Source organism: Sabethes cyaneus, chromosome 2 (assembly GCF_943734655.1).
Source record: "Sabethes cyaneus chromosome 2, idSabCyanKW18_F2, whole genome shotgun sequence".
In the NCBI taxonomy this organism is placed as follows: Eukaryota; Metazoa; Arthropoda; class Insecta; order Diptera; family Culicidae; genus Sabethes; species Sabethes cyaneus.
Window position 1 is genome coordinate 48,997,676 of NC_071354.1, and position 19,074 is coordinate 49,016,749.

Consider the following 19,074-nt stretch of genomic DNA (forward strand, 5'->3'; position numbering starts at 1 on the left):
AAATCTGTTTGGTCAGGGTGTTATCGTATTAATAGCTCTTTAAAACTAACAGGTTTATTGCGTTTTGGCAAGCAACCGTAATAAGATCAATTTTGATTGGTGCACCATATTGTATTGTTACGCCACACTTATGGTAAGTTTATAAGACACGTGGTGCAAGCAACTAGTTTTATCGTGGTAATATAAGCAACCACAATAAATTTGCTTTAATAACCGTTTAATTATGGTTTCATAGCTAAGTATAAGTGTGTTTTGACTCGTAGAAGTGGCTTTAGAATTGTTACTTGGGTTCTGAATTCTGCAATAAAGCTAAGCAAACTTTTTCCGATCAGCTGTCCATTTATTTATGACATTTATGACCGAGTAAGCCACGAGAATTAAAATCTGCATTCGGCATTGTGTTGCCGTGAAGGGACGTTAGCTCGTCAGAATTTATTCGTTCCGTTTTAATTAGGCCATTGCAAATCATTTTAAAAGTTTTTGTCAACCCCCCCTTGGAAATTGGCTTGAAAAATCGGGGGGCAAAAAAATAATTTGTAGGATATGAGTTAAATTTTTTTATAAAATCAATTGTCTGTGGGCTCTACAGCCTGAAAAACTTGAAAAATGAGTGTACGAGTTGAGTTAAGGCTTCTAGCATGACATAGAAATGGAAATTCAAACAGCGGAATTTTCAAAAATCGGCCAAAAAAATTTTCTTTCGTTTTTGTCGTTATTTCGTAGTCAATGACACTGGAAATTAACAACGTATATATTAAAATGCGCACCTCCCACGGACGGTAACCGTTGACGGCGACGAACTAAAAGTGGTAGAGGAGTTCATGTATTTGGGATCGCTGGTGACCGCGGACAACAACACTAGTAAGGAGATCCAGCGGCGCATCCAAGCGGGAAATCGGGCCTACTTTGCCTTTCGTAAAACGCTACGATCAGGAAGCATACGCCGCCGCACGAAGTTAACAATGTACAAAACCATTATTAGACCGGTAGTTCTTTATGGATTTGAAGCCGTGACGCTGCTTACGGAGGACATACGCGCCCTTGCCGTGTTCGAACGGAAAGTGCTGCGGACGATATTTGGCGGAGTACAAACTGAAAGCGGAGAGTGGCGTAGGCGTATGAATCACGAGCTACAGGCACTGCTTGGGGAGACTCCCATCGTACATCTAGCGAAAGTTAGCGGGCTACGGTGGGCCGGACACGTCGTAAGGATGCCGGACGACAGTGCGACGAAAATAGTCCTCTTCAACAACCCCGCCGGCACCAGGAACAGGGAGGCCCAACGTGCACGATGGCTCGACCAGGTCGAAAGCGATTTGCGACTTCTGAGACGACTAGGAAATTGGCGACGAGTGGCCCAAGACCGAGTTGAATGGAGACGAGTGATTGAAACAGCACGAGCCACCCCGGCTCTATGCTGCTGAAGAAGAAGATATGTTAAAAGTAAGAATAGATATGGTTTTCACGTTTAATCTTAAAATAAAAATGCCTAAAATCCATATTTTTTTGCTCTATTAAAAAATTCTCTTTGTTTTTTTTCGCCCCCCCCCCCTTCAGTGGCCCAACACCGGAACATGCCTAATTTGGTTCCATTTGCTTGATTAGTTCTCTAGTTATGAGGATATTTGTATTTCATTTGTTTAGGAGCCCCCCCCCACTATTGAAAGGGAAGGGGATATAATTCCCCTCCTAAAGAGGGGAGGGGTCTCAATTCTCCATAGAAAAAAATGCCTATAAAACACCCACTAGCTAAATTTAGTTCCATTTGCTTGATTGGTTCTGAAGTTATGAGGAAGTTTGTATTTCCTTTGTATGGGACCCCCCCGCCTCTTTAAAAGGTAAGGGGTCCTAATTCATTATAGAAAAAATTCATGCCTCCAAAACACCCACATGCCAAATATGGTTCCATTTGATTAATTAGTTCTCGAGTTATGACGAAATTTATATTTCATTTGTACAGGAGCCCCTCCTCCTAACGAGGGGAGGGGTCTCAATGCACCATAGAAAAAAATATTGTCTCCTAAAACACCCACATGTCAAATTTTGTTCCATTTGTTTGACTAGTTCTCTTGACTAGAGTTGACTAGAGTTATGCAGAAATTTGTGTTTCATTTGTATGGGAGCCCCCCTCTTAATGGGGGGAGGGATCTCTAACCATCATAAGTACCTTACCTGGCCCCAAAAACCGCTATATGCAAATTTTCACGCCGATCGGTACAGTAGTTTTCGATTCTATAAGGAACATACGGGCAGACAGACAGAAATCCATTTTTATAGGTATAGATTTGTATGGGAGCCCCCCTCGTAGTGGGGTGAGGGATCTCTAACCATCATAAGAACCTTCCCTGGCACCAAAAACCCCTATATGCAAATTTTCACTCCGATCGGTTCAGTAGTTTTCGATTCTATAAGGAACATACGGGCAGACAGACAGACAGAAATCCATTTTATAGCAGCCATCCTAACTTAGAAAGAGGCACCTTTTTGCATGGAATTGCTGAGTATGAGTAAGCACAAGTCTGGCTTTAGTTTTCAAAAGCTCACATAATCAATCCTTTTGCATGCATTATACGACTTTCTGGAAAACTAAAGCCAGAAGTAAGTTATTGTTGAGTTGAGGATGTGTAAGTGAAAGTATGTTGGATAGAAATGTAAATGGAAATGGGAAAGAAAACGGGACGTGAAGAGAGACAAAAGTGGTTGAATAAATCGGAAGAAAAAAGAGAAAACTGAGCACAAAAGAGCGGACTGGATACGAAAAGAAGGAGAACGGAAAAGAGGGGAAAACAATGAAGAAAACGAAAAAGAAAAGGAGGACAAACTAGAGAGAGGAAAAGAAAAAACGGAGCAAAAAAAAAAAGAAAAAGGAGAAAATACAGGAGCAAGAAATTCAGGTCTGAAAAAAACGACCAAAACGAGAGGAAAATCAGGTCTGAAAAAAGCTAGCAACGGGACCGGAAAAGGAATGCAGGCAGAAAATAGAGGGGCAAATAGAGGAGAGACGAGACTGAAAAAGAAAAAAAACATGACAGAAAATATAAGAAAACTGGATAGAAAAAGAGGGAAAACGAGACAAAAAAGGGAAACAGAATATAAAACAAAAGAAACTAAAAGGGAAATGGAGAATAGCGAAACCAAGAGAAAAAAACTGATAGAGGAAACTAGGAAAACGGGGAAAAGAGGTTGTGCGGGATATAAAAGGAGAAAGATCGGATAGAAAAAAAAAATGGATAGAAAAAAAAGAAAAAACAGATAAAACGGGTTTAAAAACAAGACCAAACCGAGAGAGAGAGAAATCCAGAAACCGGACAAAATAAACGTGACAGAAAAGAAGAAAAACGGTGCATCTGAAAGAGTTATCTTCTATATAAAAATGGATTTCTGTCTGTCTGTCTGTCTGCCTGTCGGGATGTTCTTTATAGAATCAACAACTACTGAACCAATCGGCATGAAAATTTGCATGTAGAGGTTTTTGGGGCCAGGAAAGGTTTTAGTGATGGTTGGAGACCCCTCCCCCCTAAGAGGAGGGGCTCCCATACAAATGAAACACAAATTTCTGCATAACTCGAGAACTAATCAAGCAAATAGAACAAAATTTGGCATGTGGGTGTTTTTGGTGACAAAAATTTATTCTGTGGTAAATCGGGACTCCTCCCCTCTTTAGAAGTAGAATTATGACTCCTCTCCCCTTTAAGAGGGGGGGCTTCCATACAAATGAAATACAAATTTCCTCATAACTCGAGAACTAATCAAGCAAATGGAACCGAATTTGGCATGTGGGTGTTTTTGGAGATAACATTTTTTTCTATGATGAATTGGGACCCCTCCCCACTTTAGGAGGGGGGGTGGCTCCTATACAAATGAAATACAAATTTCCTCATAACTCGAGAACTAATCAAGCAAATGGAACAAAATTTGGCAAGTGAGTGTTTTCGAGGGCAAGAATATTTTGTATGGTGAATTAAGACCCCTCCCCACTTTAAGAAGTGGGGGCTTCTACACAAATGAAATACAAATTTCCTCATAATTCGAGAACTAATCAAGCAAATGGAACCATATTTGGCATGTGGGTGTTTTTGGAGGCATCCATTTTTTCTATGATGAATTAGGACCCTTTACCTTTTAGGAGGGGGGGGCTCCCATACAAACGAAATACAAATTACCTCATAACTCGAGAACTAATCAAGCAAATAGAACCAAATTTAGCATGTGGGTGTTTTTGTAGGCAAGAATATTTTCTATGGTGAATTAGGATCCCTCCCCACTTTAGGAGGGGGGCTCCTATACAAATAAAATTCAAATTTCCTTATAATTTGAGAACTAATCAAGCAAATGGAACCAAATTTGGCATGTGGGAGATTTTTGAGTCTTGAATTTATTTTATGATAGTTGGAGACATCTCACCCCTGTGGTAGGGGGATATGGATTCTCATACAAATAAAACAGAAATTTTTGCGAAACTCAAAAACTAATCGAACACGAGAAATTCGAGACTCTTCCATAAAACATTAGTCAATAACAAGACCACAAAAGCTATCTATAGTAACACTAGATCATTCAGGACGAGACGGCCGCGAGTGTTGCCGGTGACTCGCCGTCGGAAGCGCCAGTCACTGGGGGGAGGCAACTCCCCGCAGAAATCACTACTGTCTAGATTTATTTGTTTTCCTAGGTCTACCTGGGTTTCCTGGAACGAGCGACAGCGAGTAAGGAGAGGATCGCGAAATGGTACTTTCCACAAAAAAGTTTTCCGTGAAATGGTACATTCCGCTTAAGGTTTTTCGCAAAATGATATTCGGCGAAATGTTGTACAATCATGGCGAATATTACTATCCGCATTCCGGTTATGCAATGAGGGGACAGGGGAGTTGTTTTCTACTTTATTGTGAGGAAAAATTGTAAATTTGTATATTAAACTACCCATTCCTGGTAACTAATAAGCATTAACATAAGCAGCAAATCAGCGTATCTGGCATTTTATACTGCACGTTGTTGTATATTAGCTTTTTGACTGCATAGGTGTTGTAAATTGGCATCCAAAATTGTATTCAAATTATTCGTGTCGGTAATTAGCTGTAAATTAGCATTGTCAGCACTATAAGAAGGTTATCAGTAAAGTAGGTGTATATTTTGCCAAAATAGCATTTAAGTAGCATTTAAGGCGGCTTAAATGCTTATTGGCCTACATTTGAATAGCATTGGTGATGCTTATTGACAAAGATCATCCGAGATTCATGATTTATGTACAACACAGGTTAATTTGTGGCAATACGAAGTTTGTCGGGTCAGCTAGTATAGCATAAAAACAAAAACAGAAAACGTAAAAAGGGAAGAGAAAAGATGATAGACAGGAATGAAAATTACAAAAAATGTGACGAAGAAATGAAGAAAAACAGAAAACACGGGGCTAAAAAGAGAAACGAAAGAAGTATGTAAGAAAGAAAACTTCGTGTCTAATTTTGTGTTTATCTCCAAATGCAAATCTAATTCAAGTTCATTTTCAAATCTAACTGCAAGTCCCATTTTAAGCCCAATTTCAAGTCAAATTTAATTCCGATTTTGAGTTATTTTTAAACGCTGATTTCATGGCCAATTTCTAGTAACATCATCAGTTTAGTCTAATTTCAAATGTAATTCCAAATCTAGATTAAAATCCAATTTACGTCTAACTGTTACAGAGTAACAGTTTGAATTGAAGCGCAAGTCCAAAATAATCCAAATTCAACTTTAATTTAATACCGTATGTAAAAAAAATTCAACTCTAATTTCTAATCCAGCACTATTTTCAATTTAAACTTTGATTTTGAATCCAACTGCACCTAACAAGTCCGGAGTTTACAACATAATCGGCCGGTATTTTCGTGACAAGTAATAATAGATCCGCCATCCTCGGATTACACGATTTTACGAGCCCACCTTTTGTCTATGTTTGGGCATGCTAGTGTATCGTGGAGAAAATTATTTCAATTTCATTTAAATTTCATCAGCCGGTTTACTACTGTGCTGGATTTCAAGTTCATGGCGATTGAAAATTCCAGATGGCAAATATTAAACTCTGTACAAACTCTCCAACCAATACCAGTTCGCTCAGAGAAGAAACGAAAAACCAACTTGGCTCATATGAGAAGATTCGCAGTGTGTTTTTGTTTTGATTAAACCCAACCACAATATGTACAACTGAAATAAAACACCGACCGGTCGGTCTCCCTAAGGGTGTTAGTGTTCCACCAAGCAAATGCGTAGTTAAATTTGCGTCTGCTTCTTGTTAGCTGCTCCACCACCAGGAAAAATTCACACCCACAGTGCCGGCCATATTGATTGAGGACCAGACCGGGTCGATCGAGCTACAATACACATTCATTCATACGGTGTCCGGCAGGCGGATCAGTCGCAAAGTGCAAAGTTATTTCACGGTGCTGATAACGGAGTGATAGGTATCCTACAGTGACATTAATCTGTTTGGAGTTATAAATGTCGTGTTATCTCTTGGAATAGGTGTGAACGGTGCAAACGCAATTAATCTTGCGCAACTTGAAATCATTTAATTAACTTCAATTATGTTTTATGTTTTAGGTACAAACTCGAGGCGAAAATGCAAATAGATTTGATCACAGTGGCAGCCATCGGCGCCATAATTCTTCTAGTGGTTCACTATATATCGAAGAAATACCAATATTTTCTGTCAAAGCCAATACCTTGTCTCAAACCGACGTTCTTTTTCGGAAATAATGCCCCTCTGCTGTTTCGCAAGCTGGATATGGTGACACATATTAACAGGATGTACCGCACATTTCCCGATTCTAAGTAAGTGTCTAATCAAACAGTGTGAACTTCACTATTGTTCAAAATTTATTGAAAATAATTCTAGATTTGTTGGATTTTACGACTTCATGAAACCAACATACATGTTACGTGACCCCGCGGTGATCAAACAGATCGGTGTGAAAGACTTCGACTATTTCACCGATCACACGGCTATATTTAACACTTCGGAGGACGACGATAGCCTGTTCGGAAATTCACTGTTTGCGCTGCGAGGTCAAAAATGGCGCGATATGAGGGCTACCCTGAGTCCGGCCTTCACCGGAAGTAAAATGCGGCACATGTTCGAACTGGTGGCCCATTGTGCCCAAACCATGAACGAATTCTTCCGAGCGGAAACGGAAGCCGGAAAGCCGCTGGAGTACGAAATGAAGGAGACTTTCTCGAGAATCGGGAACGATGTTATCGCTACGGTTGCATTTGGTATTCAGGTAGATTCGCTGAAGGAGCGCGAAAATGAGTTTTATACGAAGGGAAAACGATTGGTCGACTTTCAATCTGTTAAGGCAGTAACGAAATTCTTGATGATGAGGGCTACACCTGGATTGGCGCGAAAGATGGGAATTGAATTTATTGATTCGGATTTAACAAACTATTTTAAACGAATGATCGTTGACAATATGAAACAGAGAGAAAGTCACGGAATTGTACGTAATGACATGATTCACATACTGATGGAAGTTCGGAAAGGTGCCTTAAAGCATTCGAAAGATGAGCACGATCAGAAGGATGCAGGTTTTGCGACAGCTCAAGAGTCCACTGTTGGAAAGGCAACCCACTCTCGGGAGTGGACGGAGAACGAATTGGTTTCGCAGTGTTTTCTGTTCTTCCTAGCAGGATTTGAAACCGTCTCAACGTGCATGATGTTCACGACGTATGAACTGGCGGTTAATCCTGACATTCAAAATCGTCTTTACGAAGAGATTAAGGCCACCGAGCAATCACTCAACAACGAACCGTTGAATTATGAAGTGCTGCAAAAAATGACGTACATGGATAAGGTCGTTTCGGAATCCCTTCGTAGGTGGCCTCCGGCCGTGGTTTCGGATCGAATATGTGTTAAAGATTATCGGTACGACGACGGCGCTGGAACAGTATTCACAATAGAAAAGGGACACTCCATTTGGATGCCAGCGATAGCTATTCAGAATGATCCGAAATACTACCCGAACCCGGAAAAGTTTGATCCGGAGCGCTTCGATCAGCAAAACCTATCGAAAATCGATACCGGAACGTATATTCCCTTTGGGATTGGTCCCCGTAATTGCATCGGATCCCGTTTAGCGCTAATGGAGGTGAAATTGATGTTGTACTACCTGTTGAAGGATTTTGTGATGGAACCGACCGAAAGGACGGATATTCCGTTGCGAATTAAGAAGAATGCAATTACCCTCCAGGCGGAGAATGGTGTGTGGGTGAAGTTGAGAGCAAGAAATGAAATTAATGGGGAGACCATAAATTAGTTACGGAAAACTGAGTTGTTCAGGCCGAAGATGTCTTGTAACTTTGTTGAGTAAATTGTTGTAAGTTGTGCCTCTTGAATATTTGTTACTGTGATTTGAAAATTTGTATTATGGAAAAAGCTGTCAATTTCCAAAGTGTTAATAACATTTTGCCACATTATACTGCTTCTGTAATCAATGTAGTCGGTAATATAAGTGTTCAAGAATTTAAAGTGTCTTAGAATTTTAGGTAACAATAATATTTGTTAGTTTTTAACCAAAATGGAACTGTAAACCTGGAGACTAGTCTAAAGTTCATGTTATTATAATATTATTGTCGCTTCAAAGTATATGATGAATAAAACATCTAACGCAATGGAGTTCTGGGTCCTGAAAGAAATTGTGGCATTTGACTTTTAGGTTCGCTATCTTTACATACACAAACAGATATATGATTGATTCTCATCATAAACGGATTTGCTGTAAAAGAATTATACCGTGTGACTTAAGGGGGCATAGTGCTTTTTACACCATATTTTTTGCCTTATTTCAAATATTTTTTTCTCGATAACGCGAAAAGCGAATCGATTCGGGTTTATTGCTTGCTAAACATTGCACTTTATACTAATATTTGCAGTTTTGTTTGCATATGTGAACCTCTTCCCCTCTCCTCTACGGCTCCTTGAACATGATCATTCGAAAAAAACATGATTTGCGGTACCATGGATTGGCGCTGGGGGGCTTATCCGAATTGAAAAATTCCAAAACGACATGAAAGAATATTAAATTATCTCGTGTTTGACCCATCCTTTTTTTAAAATTCGAACGCATAACAAAATGGCAGACATTCAAACATAAAAGTAAGGTTTTTAGCCGAAAAAATTGACTTTAAACATTTCTAAAAAATACAAAAATTGTAATATCGAAAAAAGGATGGGTCAAACACTAGATAATTTTGTTAGCTTCGAAACAAAAAAAGAATCATGAGAATTGCTTCAGCCGTTCTTGAGATATTTATGGTACCGATTTTCAAAATCTGGTTTCGAGAAAAGCGACGTTGAAGTTTTTATTCGCTGTGTAATCGCTCCAGACATGCGCGGTACAAATAGCTGTAACTTTGTCAATTTTTGGAATTCATCGAAATGACTTGAAACACATATGGTCAAAATGTTAATCTTTCGATATAATCAATAAAAAAAATTTCGATTTTTTTAAATTGAAAAAGTACTATGCCCCCTTAATTTTCAAACTTTTTCCAATACGTAGCGATAATGGAGTAGCACTAGAATGTCTTTTACGTCCATTCATTTTACGTTATTTCTTTTTAGCGTTGTTAGCTTTGACAACGTGCTTGTACTCCAGGTTAGGAGCCGCTCACAATAGCGTCTGATCCGAGGCGGGTGGCTGAATTAGGAAACACCCTAGTAAGGCTACCTACCTCAACCTACCTTACTACGAAAAGTCAAGGTTCCTGAGGTCTGTCGATCAGAAGCACTTTCTTTTCCCGCAAAGATATCCACAGAGCCACCAGAATGTCACCTGACCAGCGAACACTGAAGCGACTATATTCTCATTGATGGCCGGTTTTTCTTGAGCACCGCTAAAATAAGCTCCCTGCAGGGTGCGGATATCTACTCGAATCATTTTCACAGTTTCACATAGTTTCATAGTTTGTAAAACTTTTAAAAACAAGCAACTTTGCTGAAGAAATAAAATTTCTATCTTTATCGAGCGCTGGACTATAGGGTATATTCTTTAAAACTTGAAAATTGGTTTTTCATTCTTAGTTTTTCTTAGTTGTATTTTACAAGAATACAATGTTCTAGGCAATTATCGAAGCTCTCAAAATACACGTTTTTGCAGAAGACCGCAAATCTCTTGGACCTTTACTTGCTGATTTATCGCATATTCAAGCTTTAAATTTCCATAGCTTCACGAGACCATGGGGTAAACTGGGGCAAGTGGATTTATGAAACCAGTGCTTCATCTTAAAGCTTAAGTCGAGTACTATAAACTTGTATGAGTTCCGCTTGTCCCCAAGCACCCAAACGGGAGTACGGCAAGCATACGTTTTATGTGTTTCGCGTTCGCTAAAGGCTCGATACACGTCAATTTTTTTGTGTTAGTAGATAGACACATGGTTTCTTCGACAAAGTTATATAAAATATAAAGGCAAGCAATTTTGCTAAAGAAATGACATTTATATCTCTATCGAGTGCAGAGCTATAGAGCATTTTCTTCGGAAATTCTTTAAAACTAAGTTTTTCATATTTAGCGTATGTTGGTTGCATTTTATAAGAGTATATGGTTCTAGACCATTATTGAAAGACTCAAAACACATGTTTTTGCAGAAGATTGTAAATCTCTAGGACATGGGGGGAGGGGACTTTCGAGAGAATCTTCCGTAGCCCCAAAAACCCCTACATACAAACTTTCACGCCGATCGGTTCAGTAGTTTTCGATTCTATAAGGAACATACGAACAGACAGACAGACAGAAATCCTTTTTTATAGGTATAGATTTGTATGGGAGCCCCCCTTCTTAGTGGGGGGAAGGGGTCTTTTGTCATCGAGAGAACCTTCCCTGGCCCCAAAAACCCCGATATACAAATTTTCACGCCGATCGGTTCAGTAGTTTTCGATTCTATAAGGAACATACGGGCAGACAGACAGAAATCCATTTTTATAGGCATAGATTTGTATGGGAGCCCCCCCTCTTAGTGGGGGGAGAGATCTCTAACCATCATAAGAACCTTCCCTGGCACAAAAAATCCCTATATGCAAATTTTCACGCCGATCGGTTCAGTAGTTTTCGATTCTATAAGGAACATAGGGACAGACTGACAGACAGAAATCCTTTTTTATAGGTATAGATTTACGCTTTTATCGGTTGATTATTTTGAAGTTTTTTGCAACAATAAATATCTGATGTGATCAGCTGAAAATTTTTCGCAATAATTACAGGATTATTCTTTGATTCGAGCTATGCTCACTTTGCAAATCCACTGCATAGAAGAGTTTTTGGTGAAGGGACAGACACTTTCTTATGAGTTTCCTTTTGAAATCATGATTCATTTGTATCGAAAATATTTACGATTCGCTTCTTGGTTTCACCTCCAGCCAAACTCCATTCTCCGGTATCATAGTAAACAATCCCTTCTTCAACCGGAGCGGAATCTCCGACTTCTCCGTTGGCTCCAAGGAAAAATCTCTCAGCAAATAGTAAACAACCAATTTAACCTCCATCAGTGCCAACCGGGATCCGATGCAGTTACGTGGTCCAATTCCGAACGGAATATAAGCTGCTGGATTAATTTTCGATCGATTCTCTTCGCTAAATCGTTCCGGATCGAACTGATCCGGTCTTTCCCAGTACTTCGAGTCCCTGTGAATGGCGAAACTGGGGATCAAAAGCGATCGTCCTTTCTCGATGGTAAACCGCGTCCCAGCTCCGTCGTCGTAAAGATAATTTTTGCTACAAGAACGTTCCGACAACACGGCTGGTGGCCACAGCCGAAGAGCCTCCGATACGACCATATCCATGTATGGCATCCTCAGCAGTACTTCATAGCTGAGAGGTTCTCCGTTCAGAGATTGTTCAGTTTCTAGGATTTCCCGATGCAGTCGATCTTGAACATCACGATTGGCCAGTAGTTCATATGTAAGGAAGGTCATACACGTTGAAACGGTTTCGAATCCGGCAAGGAAAAACAGTAAACATTGTGCGATCAATTCATTCTCCGTCCAAACTCGTGAATTGGTAGACTTTCCTACGGTAGACTCTTCAACCGTTGCGAATCCGGCGTCTTTGGTTTCTTTTTCATTTGTCTGATGTTCCAATACACCTTTCTGTACTTGTATGAGGATGTCTATCATATCGTTCCGGACAATGCCGTGAACATTGCGTTGTTTCATGTTATCCAGAATCATTTCTTTGAAATACTTCTTTAGTTTAGAACTTAAGAAGTCGATTTTTAACTTCTTCATCAGCCGAGGAGCGAAAGTCATCAACATAAATTTCATTAAAGTAGTGAACGATTGAAAATTTACCATTTCTTTGCCTGCCGTGTAGAACTCGTTGTCTCGTTCCTTCAGCGAGTTCACCTGTATTCCGAACGCAACCGTAGCGATAACATCGTTGCTGAATCGCGAAAAAGTATCCTTCATTTCGCACTCCAACCGTTTTCCAGTCTTAGCCTCCGCAGCGAAGAAACCGTTCATAGACCGGGCACATTCGGCGACCAGCTGGAACATGTGCCGCATTTTACTGCCGGTAAAAGCCGGACTAAGGGTGGCACGCATATCGCGCCACTTTTGACCGCGAAGGGCAAAAAGCGTGTTCAGAAATAGACTTTCCTCTCCGACTTCACCGGTAGCCGTTTCATCAGCCGGCACTAGCGGCGTATGGTCGGTGAAAAAATCAAAATCTTTTACGCCGATTTTTTTAACCACTTCCGGGTCACGCACCAGGTAGGATGGACTGGTGAAGTCGTAAACCCCGATTAGCCTAAAAATGATATGATTATTACACGATTGCTCCAAGAAAGTGGTCCAAAACTTACTTCGAATCCGGGTGTGTGTTGTACATCAGCCGTAAATGTGTCGCTATGTCCCGTTTGCGGAAGAGGGCCGGCCCGCTGCTGCCGAGCAGGAATGTTGGCTTCAGGCATGGTATTGGTTTCGCGAGGAAGTAGTGATATTTTTGTGAAATATAATGATAGATAAGCAGAACTATGGCGCCGATTGCAAGCACCACGAATAAATCCACATCCATCGTAGTTACAAGTGTGAGCAACACTGTCGATTACAATAATCTAGATTGCACCACAAATGGACGCAAGTAATTGACCTTCACGAACGCCTTCCAAATAAACTAAATTCAATCAACAACGTTTATTTTTAGGTCTGTTCGCTTGGAGCGGAGCTTCGTTACTGACACACGTTACTTTCATGAAACGATACAGCTGGAAGTCGCCACTTGTGTTGTGATACGAATTTAATGAACAATCTCACACCAACACGTCTCCTACTTTAGTGATCAATGGTCAGTCAGTTAACCGCACCACGTCGCTACTCATTCGAGCAGTATCCAGGAACGAGAACAGTCCCACATTGTTATCGTTATCAGTCCAGCAGAAAATCTTGCCAGACGACTGATGAGTTGCAAATTCCTCTGATTCGGTTGTCTAGTGCGAAAATGGAGATAGACTTGTTGACGGCAGCGGCCATCTGCAGCATAATTCTATTGATTTATCGTTACGTTTCGAAAAAATATGAATATTTTCTGGTGAAACCGATACCATGCGTGAAACCGACTTTCTTCTTCGGGAGTACCGGAGCGGTGTTTTTCCTAAGGCGGGATAACGTATCGCATATGAATATGCTCTACTACACGTTTCCGGATGCCAAGTGAGTAACAAAAAATCAAAAAGCTATTCCTTTTACTGCTGAATTAAACTAATTCCGAATTTGTCACAGATTAATTGGCCTGTATGACTTCATGCAACCGATCGTGTTGCTTCGCGACCCAGAGGTAATCAAAAAGCTAATAGTTAAGGATTTCGATCATTTTTCCGACCATCCGGCCGTGATGACCAATGCGGACGACGGGGAAAGTTTGTTCGGCAATTCGCTGATTGCACTGCGGGGTCAAAAATGGCGCGATATGAGAGCTACCCTGAGTCCGGCTTTTACCGGCAGTAAGATGAGACACATGTTCGAACTGGTGTCGAGCTGTGCCCGAGCTATGAACGGATTTTTCCTCGCGGAAATGAAAGCCGGAAAGAGGCTGGAGTGTGAAATGAAGGACATTTTCTCGCGTATAGGGAATGATGTCATCGCTACGGTAGCCTTTGGAATCCAGGAAGATTCACTGAAGAATCGGGAAAATGAATTTTACATTAAGGGTAAAGAGATGCTCAACTTTCAATCGGTTATGATACTGGTTAAGATATTGCTATTTAGATGTGCACCACGCTTGGCACAAAAGCTGGGAATTGATTTTGTTGACCCCCAACTTACGAACTACTTTAAAGGAATGATCGTCGATAACATGAAGCAGAGAGAAACCCATGGAATAATACGCAATGACATGATACAGATGCTACTGGAAGTACGAAAAGGTGCGTTGAAACATTCGAACAACGAGCAAGATCAAAAGGATGCTGGTTTTGCTACGGTTGAGGAATCCAGCATTGGACGAGCAGCACATTCCCGCGTGTGGACCGAAAACGAATTGATTGCACAGTGCTTTATATTTTTCCTAGCAGGATTTGACACCGTTTCCACGTGTATGTCATTCCTGACCTACGAACTAGCGGTCAATCCCGACGTTCAGAAGCGTCTTTCCGAAGAAATCAAGGAGACTGAGCAGTCACTCGGCAACGAATCGCTGAGCTATGAAGTGCTGCAAAAGATGGCGTACATGGATATGGTTGTTTCGGAAGCACTTCGTGTGTGGCCCCCGGTTGTCGCTACCGACCGACAATGCGTGAAAGAGTATCAATTCGACGATGGCTTCGGAACAAAATTTGTGATTGAAAAGGATCAAACTATTTGGATTCCCAATTACGCCATTCATCATGATCCGAAGTTTTATCCGAACCCGCAGAAGTTCGATCCGGAACGATTTAACGAAAGCAACCGCGCTAAGATTAATCCCTCTACGTATCTTCCATTCGGTGTTGGTCCACGTAACTGCATCGGATCACGTTTGGCACTGATGGAAGTAAAACTGATGTTGTATTACCTTCTGAAAGACTTTACCCTACAGCCGACGGAGAAAACGCAAATTCCACTACAACTTGCAAAAAATGCGTTCACCCTCCAGGCTGAAAAGGGAATCTGGGTTGAGATCAAAGGTAGACAGTTGTGAAACGTAAATTTAGTTTAGTTCTTCCAAACTGCATGCGCGGGACACAATCACCTCGGAAACGATTCTGATCCAATGAAGCAAGTTTGAACTAATTTGCAGACGGTGTTTTGAACTCTGATGGGAATAATCTAGAATTATGGTGAAATATACTAGTGTTCGAATAAACTAAACTGACCGAATTGGTTTGATTTTGATTAAAACTTTGTCTTGATCCATACAAAATAAGAATTTTCAAGTAGGTTTGAGATTTTCTATCATTATGGAAAATTCTGCACATTTTTTTCAGTATAATAGTGGTTCCAAATTGCTAAGAAAATGTGCTTACATTGTTATATGAAGGTTGTTCTTCGACATAACTTTGGTTGGTCAATGCACAGTGGTCCAGAAACGAAAGTTAAGTGGAAACTTACTTTTGCGGCTAAGCATTTTATAATAGCTCCCTACAATACTCAGCAAAGTTGTTCAACTCTAAAAGACAATTAATGCGAAATCAACGACTAAGTTCCAGTTTGGCTTGTAAACACGTAATCCATAATAACTTTTTATAAAAAAGAGATAGAAGGATAATTTCTTCGACAAAGTTGTTGCTAAAGATTATATAAATAACTTTGCCAAAGACACAGTAGGCGTATTTTTAGGCGTTTCCAACTTACAGGGTGTTTTACAACAAGACCTCTCAAAAATCACTTTTTCGCTGATTTATTCAAATCTTATCTTATCAAAAGACATATTTTTGTAGAACATTGTATGTTGAAAACTCATACGTATAACGAGTTCTAACGTTTTTTTTGTGTTTTTTTAGTCTTTTTTGGAATAGAATATCTCAAAAAGGGGCAAACGAAAAAAATCAAACTTGGCCGTTTCTGAAAGCTTGGAGTTTTATCTCAAGCATATGTGAAAATAAAAAACTGGTTTTTTCTCTAACTCGAGTAATTTCAATTTAATTATTTCATGTTTGACCATTCTCTACTATGCAGTATTTTCCAATATCTTCTTGAAGACGATTAAAGTCAACATGTCAATAGTAAAAAAGAAATTTGTCGTATCTTGACACAATTTCTTCTGATTGTCACGTAAAATAGTCTTCGAAAATGAAATCTAAAAGAAATCTATAACGATTGTGAAACAAGTCTAAAAAGAATCAAAATTAACTAAATAAGAACTCTAAGAATAGTGTTTAAGAAGTTTGGTAGGAATTTAACAAAAAGCTAAAAGAGTTTGCCATGAAGCCTAAAAGAAGTTCGAAAAAAGTCTAACAAAAGTCTATAGCAAGTCTAAAAGAAGTCTACAAGAAATCTAAAACTAGTTTTGAAGAAGTCTGGCAGGAATCAAAATAGGTTCTAGATGAAGTTTAGGAGAAGTTTATAAACATTACAAACAAAATCTAAAAGAAGTGTAAAAGTAGTCTAAAAGAGTTTTACACAAAGTAGAGCAATCCAAAACAAGTCTAAAGTAAGTCTGAGAGAGGCCTAAAAGAAGTCAAAAAGGGGCCTAAATTAGTAGAAAAAATCTAAAAGCACTTTGAAAGAAGCCTAAAAATAATATTTAATAAGTCCAAAATAAGTATTGAAAAAGGTCCAAAGGAAATTCTAAAAAAATGTCTTAAAAAGAGGCGAACCAGCCGCAGGCTGAAAAGCTCTCAAATGTAGAATAAAAAAAATGTCTTAAAGTGTTCTAAAAAAATCAAAAAGAAATCTAGAAGAGGACTAAAAGAATTCTTTTAGACGTTTGCATTATCTACAAGAAGATTAAAAGAAGTCTAAAGTCTAAACAAAGATTAAAAGAAATCCATAATTTGGAAGAATTCTAAAAGAACCTTAACAGAAGTCCAGAAGAAGTTTGAAAATGTTTAGAAAAAGTCTGGCAGAACTGTGAATGAAGTGTAAAAGATATCTAAATGAAGTGTTATGGCTTAATCTTAAGGTTAAAAGAACTCCAAAATTAGCCATGGAGAAGTCTGGATGAAATCTAAAAGAAGGCAAGAAGAGATCTATATGAAATCCAAAGGAAATCTAAAAGAACTCTAAAAATAGTCTTAAAGAAGTCTGGAAGGAATCTAAAAGAGTTCTACAAGAATTGTAAAACAAATCTAAAAAAAGTCTAAAAGAAGTATGAAAGAACCCTAAGAATAGTCTTAAAGAAGTCTGTCGATCTAAAACAGTTCTCAATGAAATCTAAAAAAACTCTAAAAGAAGTCTAAACGAAACCTAAAAGAAATCTAAAACAACTTTTAAACTAGTTTAAGAGCAATCTGGAAGGAATCGAAAAAAGTTTTACATGAAGTTTAACGGAAGTCCATAAGATTTCCAAAAGAGTATAAAATAAAGTCTAAAAGAAATCTAAACAAAAGTCCAAAAGACGTCTGAAAAGTAGGTCTCTTTCAAAAATCGAAATACAGTCCAAAAAGCGGTGTTGAAAAATTCATAGCAGGAAAAAACTGAATGAGATTTCAAGCACCATGAAATTTCAACTGTGATCAGAAGCGCCGTACTCACATATGAATTTCTCTCGTTATTATACGCGATGTCTCTGTTGCTATGCGATGTGAACCAATTTCAACTGTGAGCATTTTGTTTAATTCTTTCACAGCTAGCATACAACGTCATACAATGAACCTGAGAGCGAAAGAGAATTAACCGCCAGAGAAAACATCAGCAGCGATAAAAGCTAGCACACATTCATGAATTAAGATGACAAACATATTGGCGGAGTTCAAAGTTTTCCTTCGCGGGAATCGACATTTTCTTAACTAGAAAATAAAAAGCCTAGTTTAAATGTGTGTTTTAGTTTAACTTTACGATTTATTTAGAGATTCATTCTCTCACGCTCACTCACAGTTACGTATCGCACGAGAGAATGCCTATGCTGTTCAACAACGAATTTAGGGTAGCAGTTGAAGCAAAGCAGAATGTGATCAAGCGGGAAGAAATATGTGTGAGTTTTGTGCTTCTTGCTATGAAAACAGAAAAACTCACGCGTGAGTTTTTTCTGCATAGGATCAAGTTGACATGATTCACAGCTGATTTTGATTTTTGATGAGTTTTGAGATTTTAAGTTTTTAACATCACTGCCAAAAGTAGTCTATAAGAAGTATAAAAAAAGCCTAAAAATAATCTAAAGAAAGGCCAAAAGTTTAAAAGAAACTAAAACAGCCTGAAAGAAGTCTAGAAGAGTTATTAAAGAAGATTGCATTATTTTCGTGTTAATATTTTATATTTATAAAACTTTTTCCGCCTTGTTACGTCATTTTTACATTGGCTTATAATCAACTCTAATGTAGAGAATAAATATAAATACTCTCTAAATAAATTTTAGAAGAATTCTAGAAGAAGTCTAAAAGAGTTTTACATAAAGGCTTAGAGAAAGCTAAAAAAATCCCTAAAAAGTCTGAAAAAGGCCTAAAAGAAATCGAAAAGGGGTCTAAAAATTGTTCAAAAGCAATTATAAAGAAGTCTAAAAAATGCTTAAAAATAATCTAAAAGAGGTTAAGAAAAAGTTCAAAAGACATCTAAACTAAGTTGGAAAGAAGTCTGAAAGAGGCGTAAAAGATATCCGAAGGAGTCTAGAAGGGACTCTGAAAGAAATCTGAAACAAGTCTAACACAACTCTAAACCTAGCCAGAAGGCAGTGTGGAAGGAATCCAAAAAGACGGCTAAAAGAGATCTAAAATAGGTCTGAAAGAAGTTTACATTATTTTTGTGTTATTAATGTAACACTTTGCAAAAAAAATTGTACTCTAAAAAATTTCTAATTAACTTATATATCCTGTTGGCTAGTTGTCAGTTTGGTTTTATTTTGATGCTACGCTTATAGTTTGCTTTATTTTTGTGTAGGTTTTACGTCATTTTGTGTCATTATTACATTGACTTATACTGAAACTGATTTTTTTTGTATTTGCATCTTTTTGTTTTAATTTTTTGCCAAAAGGCACTTTTCC

At 38.7% G+C, this 19,074-nt stretch overlaps 3 protein-coding genes across 3 annotated transcripts; 2 read left to right on the top strand and 1 right to left on the bottom strand.

Annotated features, from left to right (window-relative positions):
* The first annotated feature begins 6,383 nt into the window (after positions 1 to 6,383).
* Positions 6,384 to 8,583, top strand: LOC128733720 (probable cytochrome P450 9f2). Its single transcript, XM_053827488.1, has 3 exons — positions 6,384 to 6,495; positions 6,574 to 6,804; positions 6,869 to 8,583. The coding sequence occupies exons 2-3, from the start codon at positions 6,593 to 6,595 to the stop codon at positions 8,283 to 8,285; spliced, it is 1,629 nt and encodes a 542-aa protein (XP_053683463.1). The 5' UTR covers positions 6,384 to 6,495; positions 6,574 to 6,592; the 3' UTR covers positions 8,286 to 8,583.
* Positions 8,584 to 11,145: 2,562 nt separating this feature from the next.
* Positions 11,146 to 13,153, bottom strand: LOC128733719 (probable cytochrome P450 9f2). Its single transcript, XM_053827487.1, has 2 exons — positions 12,826 to 13,153; positions 11,146 to 12,770 (listed from the first exon to the last, which is right to left on the bottom strand). Exons 1-2 carry the CDS (start codon positions 13,035 to 13,037, stop codon positions 11,354 to 11,356), a joined length of 1,629 nt encoding a protein of 542 aa, XP_053683462.1. The 5' UTR covers positions 13,038 to 13,153; the 3' UTR covers positions 11,146 to 11,353.
* Positions 13,154 to 13,366: 213 nt separating this feature from the next.
* LOC128733597 (cytochrome P450 9e2-like) lies at positions 13,367 to 15,307 on the top strand. Its single transcript, XM_053827306.1, has 2 exons — positions 13,367 to 13,672; positions 13,742 to 15,307. Exons 1-2 carry the CDS (start codon positions 13,461 to 13,463, stop codon positions 15,135 to 15,137), a joined length of 1,608 nt encoding a protein of 535 aa, XP_053683281.1. The 5' UTR covers positions 13,367 to 13,460; the 3' UTR covers positions 15,138 to 15,307.
* Positions 15,308 to 19,074: the final 3,767 nt, after the last annotated feature.

Bases quoted from the DNA above. Each gene is read 5' to 3' on its own strand.
- LOC128733597 (XM_053827306.1), top strand. From the start codon at position 13,461: ATGGAGATAGACTTGTTGACGGCAGCGGCCATCTGCAGCATAATTCTA. The intron at 13,673-13,741 runs GTGAGTAACAAA...AATTTGTCACAG, and splicing joins TACACGTTTCCGGATGCCAA to ATTAATTGGCCTGTATGACT.
- LOC128733720 (XM_053827488.1), top strand. From the start codon at position 6,593: ATGCAAATAGATTTGATCACAGTGGCAGCCATCGGCGCCATAATTCTT. The intron at 6,805-6,868 runs GTAAGTGTCTAA...AAATAATTCTAG, and splicing joins CGCACATTTCCCGATTCTAA to ATTTGTTGGATTTTACGACT.
- LOC128733719 (XM_053827487.1), bottom strand. From the start codon at position 13,037: ATGGATGTGGATTTATTCGTGGTGCTTGCAATCGGCGCCATAGTTCTG. The intron at 12,771-12,825 runs GTAAGTTTTGGA...TATCATTTTTAG, and splicing joins AACACACACCCGGATTCGAA to GCTAATCGGGGTTTACGACT.